This window comes from Crocodylus siamensis, chromosome 10 (assembly GCF_052110815.1).
Source record: "Crocodylus siamensis isolate JL-2025a chromosome 10, ASM5211081v1, whole genome shotgun sequence".
NCBI classification, from domain to species: domain Eukaryota; kingdom Metazoa; phylum Chordata; order Crocodylia; family Crocodylidae; genus Crocodylus; species Crocodylus siamensis.
Window position 1 is genome coordinate 17,838,118 of NC_143404.1, and position 14,386 is coordinate 17,852,503.

Here is a 14,386-nt window from a genome sequence, read left to right on the forward strand (position 1 = left end):
TATCTTTATTTAAAACTTTTGAAAGCTTGTATTTTGTAATATAATAGAAACAATCTTCTTAGTACCAAGTACTGAAATTTGAGAACAGCAGGAGGATTTGAACACCAGTTCATGCATTAAAGACTTCCAGAAGCAGAACACACAACAACAGATTTTGTTTTAGCAGTTTCTTTTAATGGTGTCACACAGGAGACTTTTATTCCTGCATCTTTTCAATGGTTTCTTCCTTGTATTTGCCTTTCTCCTTGCCAACCTGGCGAGATTTCGCTTTACGTTCCAAGATCTTCTTGCGATCTTTGTCCAGTTTTAGCCTTGTGATCACCACCTAGAAGACAAGACGAGATATATTTACGTACCTGCAATCTGGCAGAAAAGTGCCAATGCAATGGAACATGTGACAAGAGCAATGGTGAACCCACTGGCTCCTCTCATGCAATGCATCCAAACTTCATTTTCCAGGGTTACCACCTACATATTTTAGCCCAGATACTGATGTCCACGCACATTTCAAACATCAAGCTACACAGGATTCTAGAATAATTAGTGTTCAGAAACTGACAATGCCTTTGTGCTGGAATAAACTGTATTTTAATTTTAAACTGGTTTTGCCATAGCTGCAGCCAGGATTTTTCTTGGTGCTGAAGTGGCTGCAGTCCAAAATGTCCAACCACTGCAGGAATGAAACTAGAAAAAAAAAACAAAAAACAAAGCTCCACTATACCAGAGGTCGTATCAACATAGTGGTTTTTCAGTTAAAAAGAGAGAGCATGCACCCTTCCTTTCCTTTAAGATCCATCACTAAACCTGCTCCACTGCATTGAGATTTCTCCAATAAAGAATGTTACCTGATAAAACCAATCAAACTAACAAACTGTATCAAAGTGGGATGCAGCACAGAATTCTGATCCAGGGGCCACTTCACAATCTATATAATCAGCTGCAGTTCTGAGAATGTGTAATAACTTTCCGAGAAAGCTTCCGTCACTATTAAAAGTACCAAAATAAGGTTAAGGTAAAGGATTCACAATACTGATTTCTCCTTTGCCAAGTGCCAAAGTATTCCCCCAAACTGGGTACCCAATGGCTGTTAAAATGCTACTGATATAGCAAAAGGAAGTGCAGCCCCATGCACTTATTTAACACACAGACTATTTTCAAAATATAAATTTTACGCTGACCCATTACAAGATTCTTGCTGATAACAGCAAGTGACATTCCAGTTACCATTTTACTGGTCTTCTTCCTTGAGCTAAGATTCACCAGCCCTTGCATACACTGCCAAAAGACACATGGCTGCTGTCAAAGAGCTATAGTTTAGCCAGGCACTTAAGACTCATTAACCTGGGGATACAGTAATGATTACTTGACGAGACTAATTTTTTTCGAGATTGCCAAAATTATTTCATAGTAAGAGTGACTCCAGCTTCCAGCCTACCTGCACTATTTTCCTTCCCTCCACAATTAGCAGGGAATTAAAATGCATGGGTATTACAGGAAGGAGTGCTATAAAAGCCATGAGGAAAATCTGTGAAGCCAAAAAGGTGAGCTACTGAGATGCGGTCTGTTTCTCCTAGCATGCAACACATTGACACTTGCTTAAAAAAAAATTCAAGAATCTAGACCTTACAACTGCATAACAGATCTACGGTAAAGTTGTATAATTCTAGCCTGTTTCATTCTGTTCCTGCTAACTCTGAAAGCATAAAATGTAGCATAACTGAAATATGAAGGAAACCTCCTGCTTGACACCCATGCAGTAAGCTGCCCAGTTATTCTACTGCAAGGTCACAGCACAATTAGAAAGTCCTTCCCCACCCCCCTTCCGTGTTTACAGCTGACACTTTATGGAAAAAAAGAGCAGTCCCAGGGCTGGCTCAAACTGGATTGAACCTCCACAGAAATTCACTCTTCCTCCTACTTTAAGTGCTAGGCACTTTTTTGACCTCGTCTTCTCTGAACAAGAGCAAATGCTTAAAATATTTACATTTAATAAAATATTCCACCATATGCATCCCTCCCACAACTAGGGAAAAATTACAGAACCAATGTGACAGACGTTAGTCACAATGCTTGATATAGCTCTGAAAGATACACAGACACTGTGCTAATGAGTACAAATTAAGAACTTATACACTGCAATAGATATAATACCTCTACAGCAGGTGCTGTTGAGGTACATGCAATTCCCGTCATAATACTACCTAAATTCAGGCAACATTATTGGACAAGTCTGTGTGTTCATTCAGAAATGACCTTGTTCTCTCTATTGTACATGAAGCCTGGTAGGAGGGCTTTTTGCAACCTGCTGGAGCTGGGTTTCACTCACCAACTTCAGTACACCTGCCTGGGCAATGTGGTCCAGGCAAAAACAAATCTTGTTATATCCCATTCAAACTAGGTTCTGGCCTGTTCTGTTATTCCCTACCTTTTTATTTTATACATAATAAACTAAATAAGCATTTGCTTTGTCTTCACTGACATCTTTATAAACCCTGCTAGGTTGAAGCCAGATTTAGCCAGTGGTTTTTAGTCTGCATTATTCATTTAAGGGAGTGTCTATTTAGACATTTCTCACGTGTAACATCACCAGTAGCAGATCAGTCCACTTTGTAAGAATGAACCACTGCAGAGATGTTCCCACAAAATCTTAGCTTCAGCAATGATATTTTAAAGAAATACATGACTAATGTTTTGCTCTACCTTTCACTACAGCCAAACTCTTCTAAAGGCCTTTTTCTACTTTACTAAGAGCCTGCAGTTCACCTTAGGCAACTTCTCTAAAATCCTATCACACACAACAGAAAACAGTCTAGGACAGGGGCAGGAAACGTTTTTGGCCAGAGTGCTGAAACAACTGCAATGTCTACCTTGTAAGGTGTCAGAGTGCCAGCATGCCAGAAAAACAAAACCGGGAGGTGGGGGGGAGGTATACATGGAATGGGGAGAAGCAGAAGCAGGGGGAGATATGGGCAGGTCAGCTCAGCCAGGCCCTTGAGAAGGTGGCAGTTAGTTAGAGGAAAGAGGGGGCTGGGTGGGAGGCAGGAGGTTTCCCGGGGCTCCGCAGACTTGGGTTGCAATGGTTGGGGGCACCCAGCAGCACTCAAGGTGTGGCCTGTCCCGTGCAGCTCTGCAGGGATAGGCTGCAATCCCCCTGCCCATGAAGGGACGCCAATCTTGCGTGGCTCCCAGCTCCAGGCTCAGCTTCCCTGCAGGCTGGGCACAGTGAGAGTGGGCCGGAGCCACCCCCAGTGTAAGGGCCCAGCCACAGGAGCCCCTCAGGCCCTGGGAACAGCTGCCATTGGGCAATGCTTGGAGCTGAGCTGGCCAGGAGCCTCCAGTATAGTGGCCCTCTGCAGCACCTGCCCAGACCCTGGCCCCTGGAGGGAAGCTGCAGGTGGGCAAAGCCAGGGCCTGGTCAGGCGATGCAGAGGGCCGCAATGCTGGAGGCTCCCAGCAGGTGGGCAAGTCCTGGCCCATCTCAGGCAGATGGACATCCTGTCCCACCACAGTGGGATCGGGCTCACGTCCAGGCAGTGCAAAAAGAAGTAAGTGTGCGGAGAGGTGCGGCAGGCTGCCTGGCCCAGCCAGGACCTCAACGCAGCAGCTAGAGTGGGGCCAGGCAGGAAGTGGGGGCTGCCCCAGGGCTCTGAGAGCTCAGGCCACAGCAGACAGAGGCACCCAGTCTGGCTTGTACAGCTTCACAGGGACGGGCCGCAGCTGCCCTGACCATGAGGGAACGCTGCCTGACAGAGCCAAGACACTGGGCTTGGAAGGCTCCTGGGTCAGCCTCCCTGTGTGCCAGGCAAAGCAGTATAGTGGCCCAGTATAGCGGACTAGAGCCACCTCTGGTAAGGAGGCCTGGCCACAGGAGCCCCCTGAACCCTGGGAACAGTTGCCAGGGGCAGCACTCAGGGCTGAGTCAGCTATGAGCCTCTGGCACAGCAGCCTACCCTAGCACCTGGTTGGGCCCCAGCCCCCTGCAGCTCCCCTCCAGGGGCTGGGGGGCACAGCCTGGGGACAGGGTCAGCAGAATGCAGACAGCGTCCCTGGCTGTGTTTTTCTGCCGTGACACTGGGACCTGTGGCTGCTCCACAGAGGCTGGAGCAGCCACTTAAATATACATTTTTAAAACAATTTCCTCTTGCATCTCCTGGCATACCAAGAAAAACATCTGTGTGCCACTAACTGGCACGCGTGGCCTAGGAGTTGTAGCTCTTAGTTCCCTGCTTTGACCATGCTAATATGTCCTTCCTGCTCAGTTATGCTGAAGCTGTTACTTCTCAGGCCATTCTCCATGCTAGGAGAGCATTCTACCTCAGCAGGCTGCACCTGTTTCCTTTCAGAGTGCCCCGTGGGCATTTCAGTTCCTCTGCTTTATGCACCATACCTTGCTAGGGTGGATTCCCACATGAACAGTTGTGCCGTTGGCCTTCTCACGCTGTACACGTTCTATGTAGATGACGTACTTTTTTCTGTATACCTGGACTACTTTTCCGATCTGCTGACCTTTGTAATGTCCCCGGACAACCTGAAAAATAACAGAAGGATTATTAAAATTTTATAGATTCCACTACTGGAAATAGCACCTTCCTGAAAATCATGATCTTAACCACGTGAATGATTCAAAACTGCCCAGGTTGAAATCCCAGTTCTGCTCCTTGCATGTGTACACTACAATAACATCTTGCAGTCAAACTCCAGACAACGTAATGTTCAGCAAGGCACAAAAATGGCAGGAAATTGCATCTTTACTGCAGGTGCAGTACCAAAAAAGAAAGATTAAGTGTCTGATGATTTAAACTGAAGGAAAAGCAGCTCCTTCAATGTAAGTTTGTCTCACATGAAGCTTCCAATACAGGGCACCTATACACGAGCAGCGAGGCTGCTCCAACATACTGTAATTACAATTAATTGAGTCTGCTGTAGCATGATAATTGCTGCATGCCAGCAGTCTTCCACCATCTCCTGCATCAGCATCCCCATGCTTAAGTGGCAGTGGGGGCACTTCAAATGAACTTTACATAAAGTGTCCCCGCTGTCATTTTTAAGTATGGGAATGCTGATAAACAAGGCACTCTGGGCACTTTAATTAGAGCAGCTCTTGGGGCTGCTCCCTCCCCACCCCAAAACACGTGTACAGGCAGTCCTCGACTTAAGACTTTTCGATTTACAACGAACAGCACCTACAACCTTTTCAAACCTACACCACGTTTCAAGGTTCTGACATGGGTTTCAACTTTACAATGCTCAATACAGCTGCGTCCAGCTGGTAAGTCTGTTGTGGTGGAAGGGGAGGGAAGAGGTATGGGGAGGAGGCAGATCAATACCCCCACAGGGAAGGAGGGATTGGGGTAGGGGCTGGATAGGGACTGGGGCAATCACTGCTCAGCCAGGTTGTGGGGGGCACGGAACAAAAGCACAGCTTGTTCAGGGGCCATGGGGGCAGCTCTTGCCGCTGATCCAGGAGTTGCTTATTAGGTAGCTCCCACTGCTTGTTGGGGGTGCGGAGGGGAGCCAAGTGCCCCTGAATCTGCACAGGGCAGGCAAGACCAGGGCTGCACCACGCTCCGGCACTGGGAGGGGAGACTATGCCCTGCCAGCACTCACCCAGCTGGGACGGCACCTCTTTGCTGCCTCTGAATAAGCGACATGCAGCAGCGGAGGCCACCCCATCCGCCCTGTGCCTCCCAGGCAAGCTGCAGCTCCATCCCATACCTGCCTTGACTGGTCCCACTTTACTACTACATGAAAACAAAATAGTTACAAGGCTCTAACACTACATGAGGGCAAAACAGGCATTTACCTGGACTTCATCATCCTTTCGGATGGGCATAGAGCGGACATTGTATTTTTGCCGCAGTTCCTTGGAAAGGGGAGAAGACATTATCTTCCTGCGAATGTGAGAAGGTGCATTGAAGTGCCGCTTGCGGTTCTTGCTGCGATCCGAAGTCACAAAAGGATTGAACTTCATTTTGACTACACAAACAAACACAATGCAAGTGTAAAGGCTTCTATACATAATAGTCTGATAGTGTTCAAGTTGGCCTACATCTAATGCAAAAAGGCCCACAATCTCAAAAGGTCCCTTTAAATGTTTTCTTTAAATTTCCACCTAAAAATCTGCAGTGTGCAATCCTAACTCTAGCAGTTTCTCAACTAATGCAAAGAAAACATTCTGTCCAAGAAACCAGGTAGAGAATAATTTCTCAGGTAGTCTATAGCACTACTGAAGAATATGGTTTAAGGTTCAAAACTCACTGTACACCTAAGACAGTAAAGTATGATAATGACAATTATCCTTAAGTACAGTTATAATTAGACAGTGTATCCAAAGTTAAACAATACAATGTAGAGACTTTTACTAAAAAGCAAACTAAGTTGAACAGAATAACAGATTTGCTAACTCAGCTCTGTCCATGGGCTTTTAGAATAATACTTTTAACACCCTAAATTATTAGTGTTATAACATCAGTGCTTCTCAACTATTTTATTCTCAAGGCTAATACCTGTAAAGCAGCCTTATGAAACCGTGAGCCTTGCTATTTGCTTGCTTTTCTGACTAGAAAAAAATAACATGTGTAATTCTTCCCTTACAGAGACAGACTGCGCCAGGGCAGCGCTTTAATGCTGGGGGTTCATAAACTGTACAGGGCTGGAAGGGACCTTGCAAGATCATTGAGTCCAGCACCCTGCACTAGGCAGTAAAGTCAACTGGTCAGGTGACACCAGTAAGGTGACCATTCAGTTTTCTCTTGGAGATTTCCAAGGTAGGTGATTGCACCACCTCTGGAGGGAGCTTATTCCACAGTCTGGACACCCAACCGTGAAGAAGTTCCTATGAGAAGCCCCTGGGTTGAACATGGGGATCATGCTTGCACACCGACTAGGGCTCCCATGAAGGGCCTTGGGAGGATCTCCAAGCCCCCCGGGGTGCCACGGGAATCGCTCTGTAAGGCACCGGGATCCGGGGCGACAACCAGCCAACCGCTCCTCGGCCAAACGCAACTCTGCAGGATCTCGGGCTACTCCAGATACCGGGAGCGGCCCGAGGCCTCTGCAAGGCGGGAGCGAGTCCGAAGACGGGACGCCAAGGGTGGGAGCGACCAAAGCGCCGGATCGCAGGGCCGGGTTATTTGCAGCCCGGCCCGGGCCCCACTCGCTCCCGGCGGTGCCGCACCCCAATCCCGTTCCCATTGTGGCGCCGCCAGGCCCGCCGCCCGGCCCCCGAGCCCCCACCACGGCGCCAGGCGCCGCCCGGGGCCCCCGCAAAGAGGATGGAGGCGGATGGAACCTAACCCGCCCGCGGCGCCCTTACCCCGTTGCAGGCTCCGCTATGGCCGCCCGGAAAAAGGAGCAGATGCTGCTTCCGCCGGCCCATGTGAGCGCCGAGCTCTCGCGAGACTTCGCCAACAGGAAGCGCCCGCGTTTGACTGAGCAGTAAAACAGATAACGCCGCCTGGCGGGCGCCAGAGCCACTTGCAGCTGGGGTGCCGGGACCAGGACAGGCAAGGTCCTTTGTGTTGATGTGACATCCTTTATTAGACAAACTAAACAGTGGGAAAGATTCTTCTTTCCAGGCTTTTGAGCACAACCACCCTTCTTCAGGACGAGGGAAAATCTCTACGTGCACAGGGAGTAAAGCCCCTCTGCCTGAAGAAGGGTGGTTGTGCCCAAAAGCTTGCAAAGAAGAATCTTTCCAACTGTTTAGGTTGGTCTAATAAAAGATGTCACACCTACACAAAAACCCTTGTCTGCCTATGCCCGTAAACCAACACGGCTACAACCAACAGCCCTAGGGCAAAGTTTCATCATACACAGGGCTCCTCTAGCTGGGACTCCTGTACCCTGAGAGGGATGGGGAGACTCAAAGGAAGAGAAACAGCACAAGGGAAAATTTAAGTACAGGAAAATGGAGGAAGAACGGGAGAAAAGAAACAGACAGTCCAACAACATACAGGTTGTTGGTGGAGAGGTTACCGAGTGGTAGTAGCAGCCAAGCCTCTTACCTTTTTATATCCTCAGCATAGAATGACAAGGGTGCAGCACCACAGAGCACAGGGGAAGTGTGAGAGCACTACAGCTCTGGAGCAAAGTTGTGGGAACACTCCTGGGGACTGGCCAGCACAGCACAAAAATAAAGACAGTTTTCTGGCCTCTTGCCTCCACTGCAATCAAGAAGCAGAAAGCTATTTGCCCCAGCAGAATGAAGCAAGTAAGGGACTGCTCCAGGTTCTCCATTTCTTCCTGCTTTTGCTGAGTTTAACTCCTCCCAAGTTTTTTGTTTGTTTTTAAAGAAAATTAGAAGCAATATTTTCATCAACACTCCCATGATTTCCCCTGTTTCCTTAACACTGCACAGACACAGTTGGGCCATAGACATGTTCAGTAAATCCAGTTTCGATTTTTCTGCAGTCGAGTACTTCTGATGAATCCTGATACAAATACTCTCAATATCAAGGGAAATATTACCATGTCACAGTAATAAAGATTTGTCAGGTGGGGGAAATCCTCAAATGAGTAGTACTACACACTGTAGCTATTCTGGCGCACACAAAAAGGATAGGCAACATTTGTTCTAAACTGATGGCTTGCAATACTTAGATTTCTTCTGCAGTACTTTCAATTTTCTTTAAAGGAGTTTAAGGAGTTCATACACAGCTCTGTCCTTCTAGGGAAACTAGGTTTAACAGGCTTGAGATCAATTGCCAGTTGGCAGGGTCTGGCCCTTTTTCAGTGTACTGTACACAGTGCAAGACACTTGGCTGTTAATAAACAAAATCGAAAGTTAATAGAAATGTTGTAACTTGGGAAACGCAGATGAGTAGTATTTACATCATTCTATTTCTCACATTCCCCTTCCCTTCATTCTGATGAACTGTCTCATTCGGCCAACCCAGAGGGTTCCAGTGCTCATGAGCTGGTATTACTAGGCATTCAGACAAAAGGTTGGGGAGGGGGTGGAACTGGTGGGTCTGTTTCTGTTCTTTTAACAGCAAGGTGCACAACACAGAAAAGAAACATGGAAAGTTCTGAGCACAACCTGTAAGGTGCTAAGCACTCATCTCCCATTGTGGGGGTTGGGGGCGTTAAGACCACTCACTGTTTTCTAGGATCAAATCCTGTCTTCTGCCCCAGAAACAAATCAGTGTCAACTGAAATTCATGAAAACTGTATGTTTCAACTTTCCATCCAGGTCAATGCAACTACAATTTTTGTACTGTGAGATCTGTGATAGCTTGTTAAAATGAACACAAACTATTTGCAAATTAAAAGCCCACAAAAAAGACTTCATCTCACAAAGCTTGTGGAACAAGAAGCCGCTGGAAATGGTTCTCTTTATAATTATATCCAAAAAGAGTACAGTTCTTTTAATAAGATTGCAGAGAAATGCTCAGAAATAAGGAACTGCTGGAATCCAGGTTGTCTACACAATCTTCTCAAGACTCCCTGCTATCTAGCATATGTAATTAAATGACACTATCATAATACATGATTACACATATACCTGCTATATTTCCCCACATGGCCCCTTGCCTCACTTACTGACATTTTATCTGAAGTTTACAAAAGAGAGAGTGGGTGGCAGGAATCAGAGGCATAAAAATGGTAATTTTCAAACTGAACTGTAAAACAGCTCTATAATGGAAGTGTTCTGTAACCTTAACTGTTTAAGATACATCTAGAGTGCTTCTGCAGCACACTTGAGAGCACCAATAGGGCAAAACATACACACACACACACGCACAAATGAAGACAAGAGTATCATATTCAAGTTGATTCTGTAAATGAAAAAAATGTATAAAATCTACCCATACATCAACAGATACAGAAGTTACAAGATCAAGTTTACATCTAAAACAATAGCAATCAGTCCATAAGAACAGGGACATATTCAAATGCTGTCAGTTTACAGAAGTTACTACAGGGCAAAAAATATATATATTTTTAAATAAAATAAAAACCAGCAGCTATCTTCCCTACCTCAAAAGCAATGACATGATTTCAACAGACAAATATTTGGGATGCTGAAATGTTTCTGGAATCAATACTTAATATTCAAGATCCATTTATGTAGGATTTGGATAAGTCCAAGGCCAAAGATAAGACAATCAAACCCCCCCGTAGACTTGATAAAACTTGATAGTAACCTTAGGGCTTATTGTTCATGATTTGCATCGATTCAAGAACACTTAAAATGTGTCCCCTCAGGTTGTATAATTTACAAAACATGCAAAGATCATTACATTGAAGGCATGTGCAGCAGCCTATGGAAAATGAGCCTGAAGGTTTCAGTTTAATTCCTTGCAGACTGATGTCCACAACACATAGAAACTGCATCTGGCAGTAATCTCCCCTCATGCCTCATTTTGCTGGAGGTCTCAGAGGTCAAGTCTTGAATGGATGAGCATGAATCTTCCCTTGTACACACAACCACTGGCAGGAACCAGTCTGTGGGGAAAAGGCTGCCCTGCAACCACCTGTGCTGTACCTGCTGTGCGGGCAAACAGAGGGTGTCAGTAACAGTCAGTCTAGGAATGATGTGCTAAACAGTTTTTAAAAACGGGGAATTCAGGCACCTCAAGCCCCTACAGGACATGCTCCCTGTGCTCTGCAGATGTGTACCATACACATGTGAACGCACACAGAGCAAGGCCAGAAGCTGGCATGTCCGAGCAAGCATGGGTGATCACTCCAAATTCAATCAAGTTGCAGGCTAGACAGATGGATACTCCATGTTTAAAAAAAAAAAGGCAGGAGAAAGGGTACAAGCTAATGCTACAAAACTATCCCCCTTCAAAACAAAGGCCACATAAAAGTGTTATTCAGTTTGGTTTTTACTTCATGCCACCTGTAAACACAAGACTGGATATTCAGTTTATGAGGAAAAACAAAAACATTTTTCATTCAGGGTACATGAGAGGCCCAATCCCTCCCCCAGCCACCCAGCGTTACCACCAGGGGAAGGTCTGTCATACTTGTCGTTTCACTAGAGGGGGCAAACACCCGCAGAGAAGAGCTTTTGAAATAAGCCAAAAAACGTCTTGCCAAAGTCACTTCTGCCCTTTGCTACTAAGATTCACTGTGGAAACTATCAACGGATACACCCAATTTTTTGGCACAAGAGGTGGAATTTCTTCCAAATACATAATTTAGCTTCATTAAAAAGCAATAGTGTTCTCATGCAATTCTGACAGAATTAAAGAGCTCTTTTCTGCCCCCTACTAAGTCACACACTGCCTCAGGAACCTCCTAGACACTAAAACTGTCATCATACTATAGGATCCAGAGAAGTTATTTTGTTAATGCCAAAGGTTATATTATGAATTTTTTTTGGGACAAGGGGTGGAAATCCAAGCCCAGCTGATGACTTTTGGAACTTTAACACAGGGGATTAATTATGTGCTGTAAAGGTCTTGACTGAACAACTTGCCTAAAGAAAAAAAAATATCATTTTAAATCAATCAAATAGAAGAGAGAAAACAAAAAACAGGTAGTGGTAGGTTTCTCATTCTTTACTCCTGCCCCTGGAGACTTGGGTAAAAATGTCATTGCTACTGCATTTTCCCTAGCTGGATCTTCTTCCAGGCTTCAGAAGCTGTGAAGATGCAGGAATCGAGGATCCCAGCCACAGTAAATGTTCCTCCAATGATGGCACAAATCTGAAATGTACACAGAGAGAAATTGTTAACAAAAAAAATTACACAGCTCAGGAAAAAAAGATAAGTTGTTGCAGTTGCTGCTGGGATACGTTTAAGAAACACTACTCTGCCCCCAAAATGCTGCAGTGCTAAACAGATGTTTAAATGCCAATGCATAGGGATCAGTTCTGGTGAAAAGGAATGAAACAACTTTCACTATGGTGTGAGCCTATTCTTCCCAAAAGCCCACTCAAAGATAAGATCACCAAGTTGAAGTGTCATTCACACAGCATAGATTTTTATAAGAGTCCCATCTCCATCTCCAGCAATGCAAAAAACAAATGGATTTTCTATTGGAATATTTCACTTGAACATGTAACATCTGCTTTTCCTAATTCTCTTATTTTCTTGGATAAAGAGACCAGCCCCTTCCAGCTCCTGGTTTATGCATAATATGGGAGAGAAACTCTACTTAAATAGCCTTCTTCAATCCAGTAACTATATAAGTGATTAGGCCAAAGAGCCATCAGAGCTCTGACACAGAGAGGTCAATTATTTCTTTTGAAGTGTCATCTGCTATTCAGGGGAGCTCCAAATTGTGCCCTCATCATTCCCTAGTGCAGTTCTCATCTCCCCCTCCCTGCTTTCCCTTCTGTGGAAGGTGGTCACATACCACACCAGGAAGAAACAAAATTATGCAATGGAATCCCAATTTCTATCATACATCCTAACAAACCACAGATCATCCCAAACCCTACGTGAAGACCCTTCCTTCCCCACTTTCATATTTCAACCACTACTGTAGAATCCACAAATATCTGAAGGAGATGCACACCAAGGAAAGACACCAGTTTAAAAGGGTTAAAATGGGGAAGTAGTCACTACAGTCCATGAGTAGGGACCTACTTAAATGGTAGTTTTGCAGTTTTTGTGGAAACCATGAAAAACCGCAATCTCTATAATTGCTGGGGAAAATGGTATTGGCCACAATTTCCCAGGAAATCAACCCCCAAAATCCCAACTTAATACAAATAAATTGCTGACTCCCCAGTGATCCTTGCTGCTGCTCTGGCCTGGCCTTGCAGCCTGCCTGAGAAGTGCAGGATGGCAGGGCAGCACAAAGCCAAAATGACCACAAAAATCAATTCTTTGGCTGCAACTAAGCTGCAAAAACTGCTTTCTCTCACTGAAGATTAGGTAGGTTCCACTCCCCACCCATGAGACTCAAAGCTGTGGAGCAGCTTCCCAAGGCAGTGGTAAAAACTTCAACATGTGACAAGGTGGTCTTGACACAATGCTACATAGTGTACCACAGGAGACAAAGTTGAATTGGCCCCTAAGAGATGAGAAAGGGCTTACTAAATCACAAATCCTAATTTCCAGGATTCAATACCACAGGTACCAGTCTCCTTAGACAACCAGCATAGCCTCCTAGACACTCCCTCTAGTTTTGTAGTGGTACAAGATCTGTTGCATCTTTCATTGACCGAAACAGCCTCCGCCAAAAACACTTCTCTGCTCCATTACGGCTCTTAAATCTTCCCTCCCTCACCTTTAGCTACCTTTAAGCCTTTTAAACTTTGTCACACTGCAATGCATTTCCACATCTGCCTTCTATCACTGATAGCATATCCTGGCTGCCTTCCCTGATTAACACAGGACAGCACTTTGCAATGCAGCGGAGACAAAAGGCACTCAAAGCAGAGTGCATCATTTAGCTTATTGTGGATGTAGACTAACAAGGTAGAACTGGCAGAAACACCTTGTAGTTAAGTTTGGCTAACACTTTCCTTTACAAGAGCCCATTTTCATTTCCTAGTAACACTGACAAACTAACTGTTTGGGGGATGATTACCATGCTTAATTATTCAGCTATAATTATTTAAACTTCAGCAAAAACAGTTCAGCTATTTCCAGGAATAAAGTCAGGGAAAATGTGTTGTCCAATGTTATAAAACTTCTTACATCCATTTCATTTTATTCACTGAATGTCCAGGCTTTGAAAGAAAGAAAGGCCTGAAGTTTGCCAGAGGAGCTGCTCTGGAGTCGCAAGATTGCTTTTCAGCATGCCACAAAAATCCATTTAAATTTAGGTCAAGGGTAAACCTGTGTACAAGTTCAGTAGCTGTTTGTTAATGCCCAAGAGCAAATGCATCTGAACAGCCCCTTCTGCACTGGGACAGTTCCATCTCCACAGAGCTCTGTGGCAACAGCACTGAACATGCTTCATGCATACAAACTCACCTTCATCCAGGGCTAACCAGATCCCTCCCAATGACTGCTCTTCTCAGCTGTCTGGGGTCATTGTAGTGCCAAGCAAGAGCATAGTGACTGCCCCTCCTGTCCTGTCAATGCTCTTGCTACTGGTGCCCAGGTAGTATGGTCAAGAAGGAGTCTCTTAACTGAGGAGGGGCAAGGAGCAAAGCGAAGGCAAGAGCAGATGAGAAAGGTGACGAGTCTGGGGAGGACAGGGGACCTGGTAGGGGATGGGGCAGGATAATTTTACTGTTAAAGAACACTTTAAAGTCTGGAATAACATCTAAGATTCTTAAGTCAACAACCCCCTTCCATAAATACATGTGAAATCTATTGGCAAAATAAGTGCATCACATCCCTTTAGCGGCAAATCTACATACCACTAGCAGGCTGTTATCCTCCATCAATTATTATATCAGCTCAAAGGAGTAGAAGTCCTGGTGCGGACTTAAAGGTTGTGATGATGACCAAAGAAAGCGAGTAGATCAGCT

General features: G+C 45.2%; 2 protein-coding genes across 2 annotated transcripts in view; both read right to left on the minus strand.

The window, feature by feature from the left end:
- Positions 1-152: 152 nt before the first annotated feature.
- On the minus strand, positions 153-7,428 carry RPL26L1 (ribosomal protein L26 like 1). Its single transcript, XM_090020425.1, has 4 exons — positions 7,316-7,428; positions 5,804-5,976; positions 4,388-4,528; positions 153-325 (listed from the first exon to the last, which is right to left on the minus strand). The coding sequence occupies exons 2-4, from the start codon at positions 5,969-5,971 to the stop codon at positions 197-199; spliced, it is 438 nt and encodes a 145-aa protein (XP_089876551.1). The 5' UTR covers positions 5,972-5,976; positions 7,316-7,428; the 3' UTR covers positions 153-196.
- Positions 7,429-9,748: 2,320 nt separating this feature from the next.
- The window catches only part of ERGIC1 (endoplasmic reticulum-golgi intermediate compartment 1), a 95,071-nt gene continuing 90,433 nt past the window's right edge, over positions 9,749-14,386 (minus strand). The window contains exon 10 of the mRNA XM_090064885.1: positions 9,749-11,660. Coding sequence (XP_089921011.1) covers positions 11,553-11,660 — 108 coding nt within the window. The 3' untranslated portion in view covers positions 9,749-11,552. The remainder of the gene's footprint in view (positions 11,661-14,386) is intronic.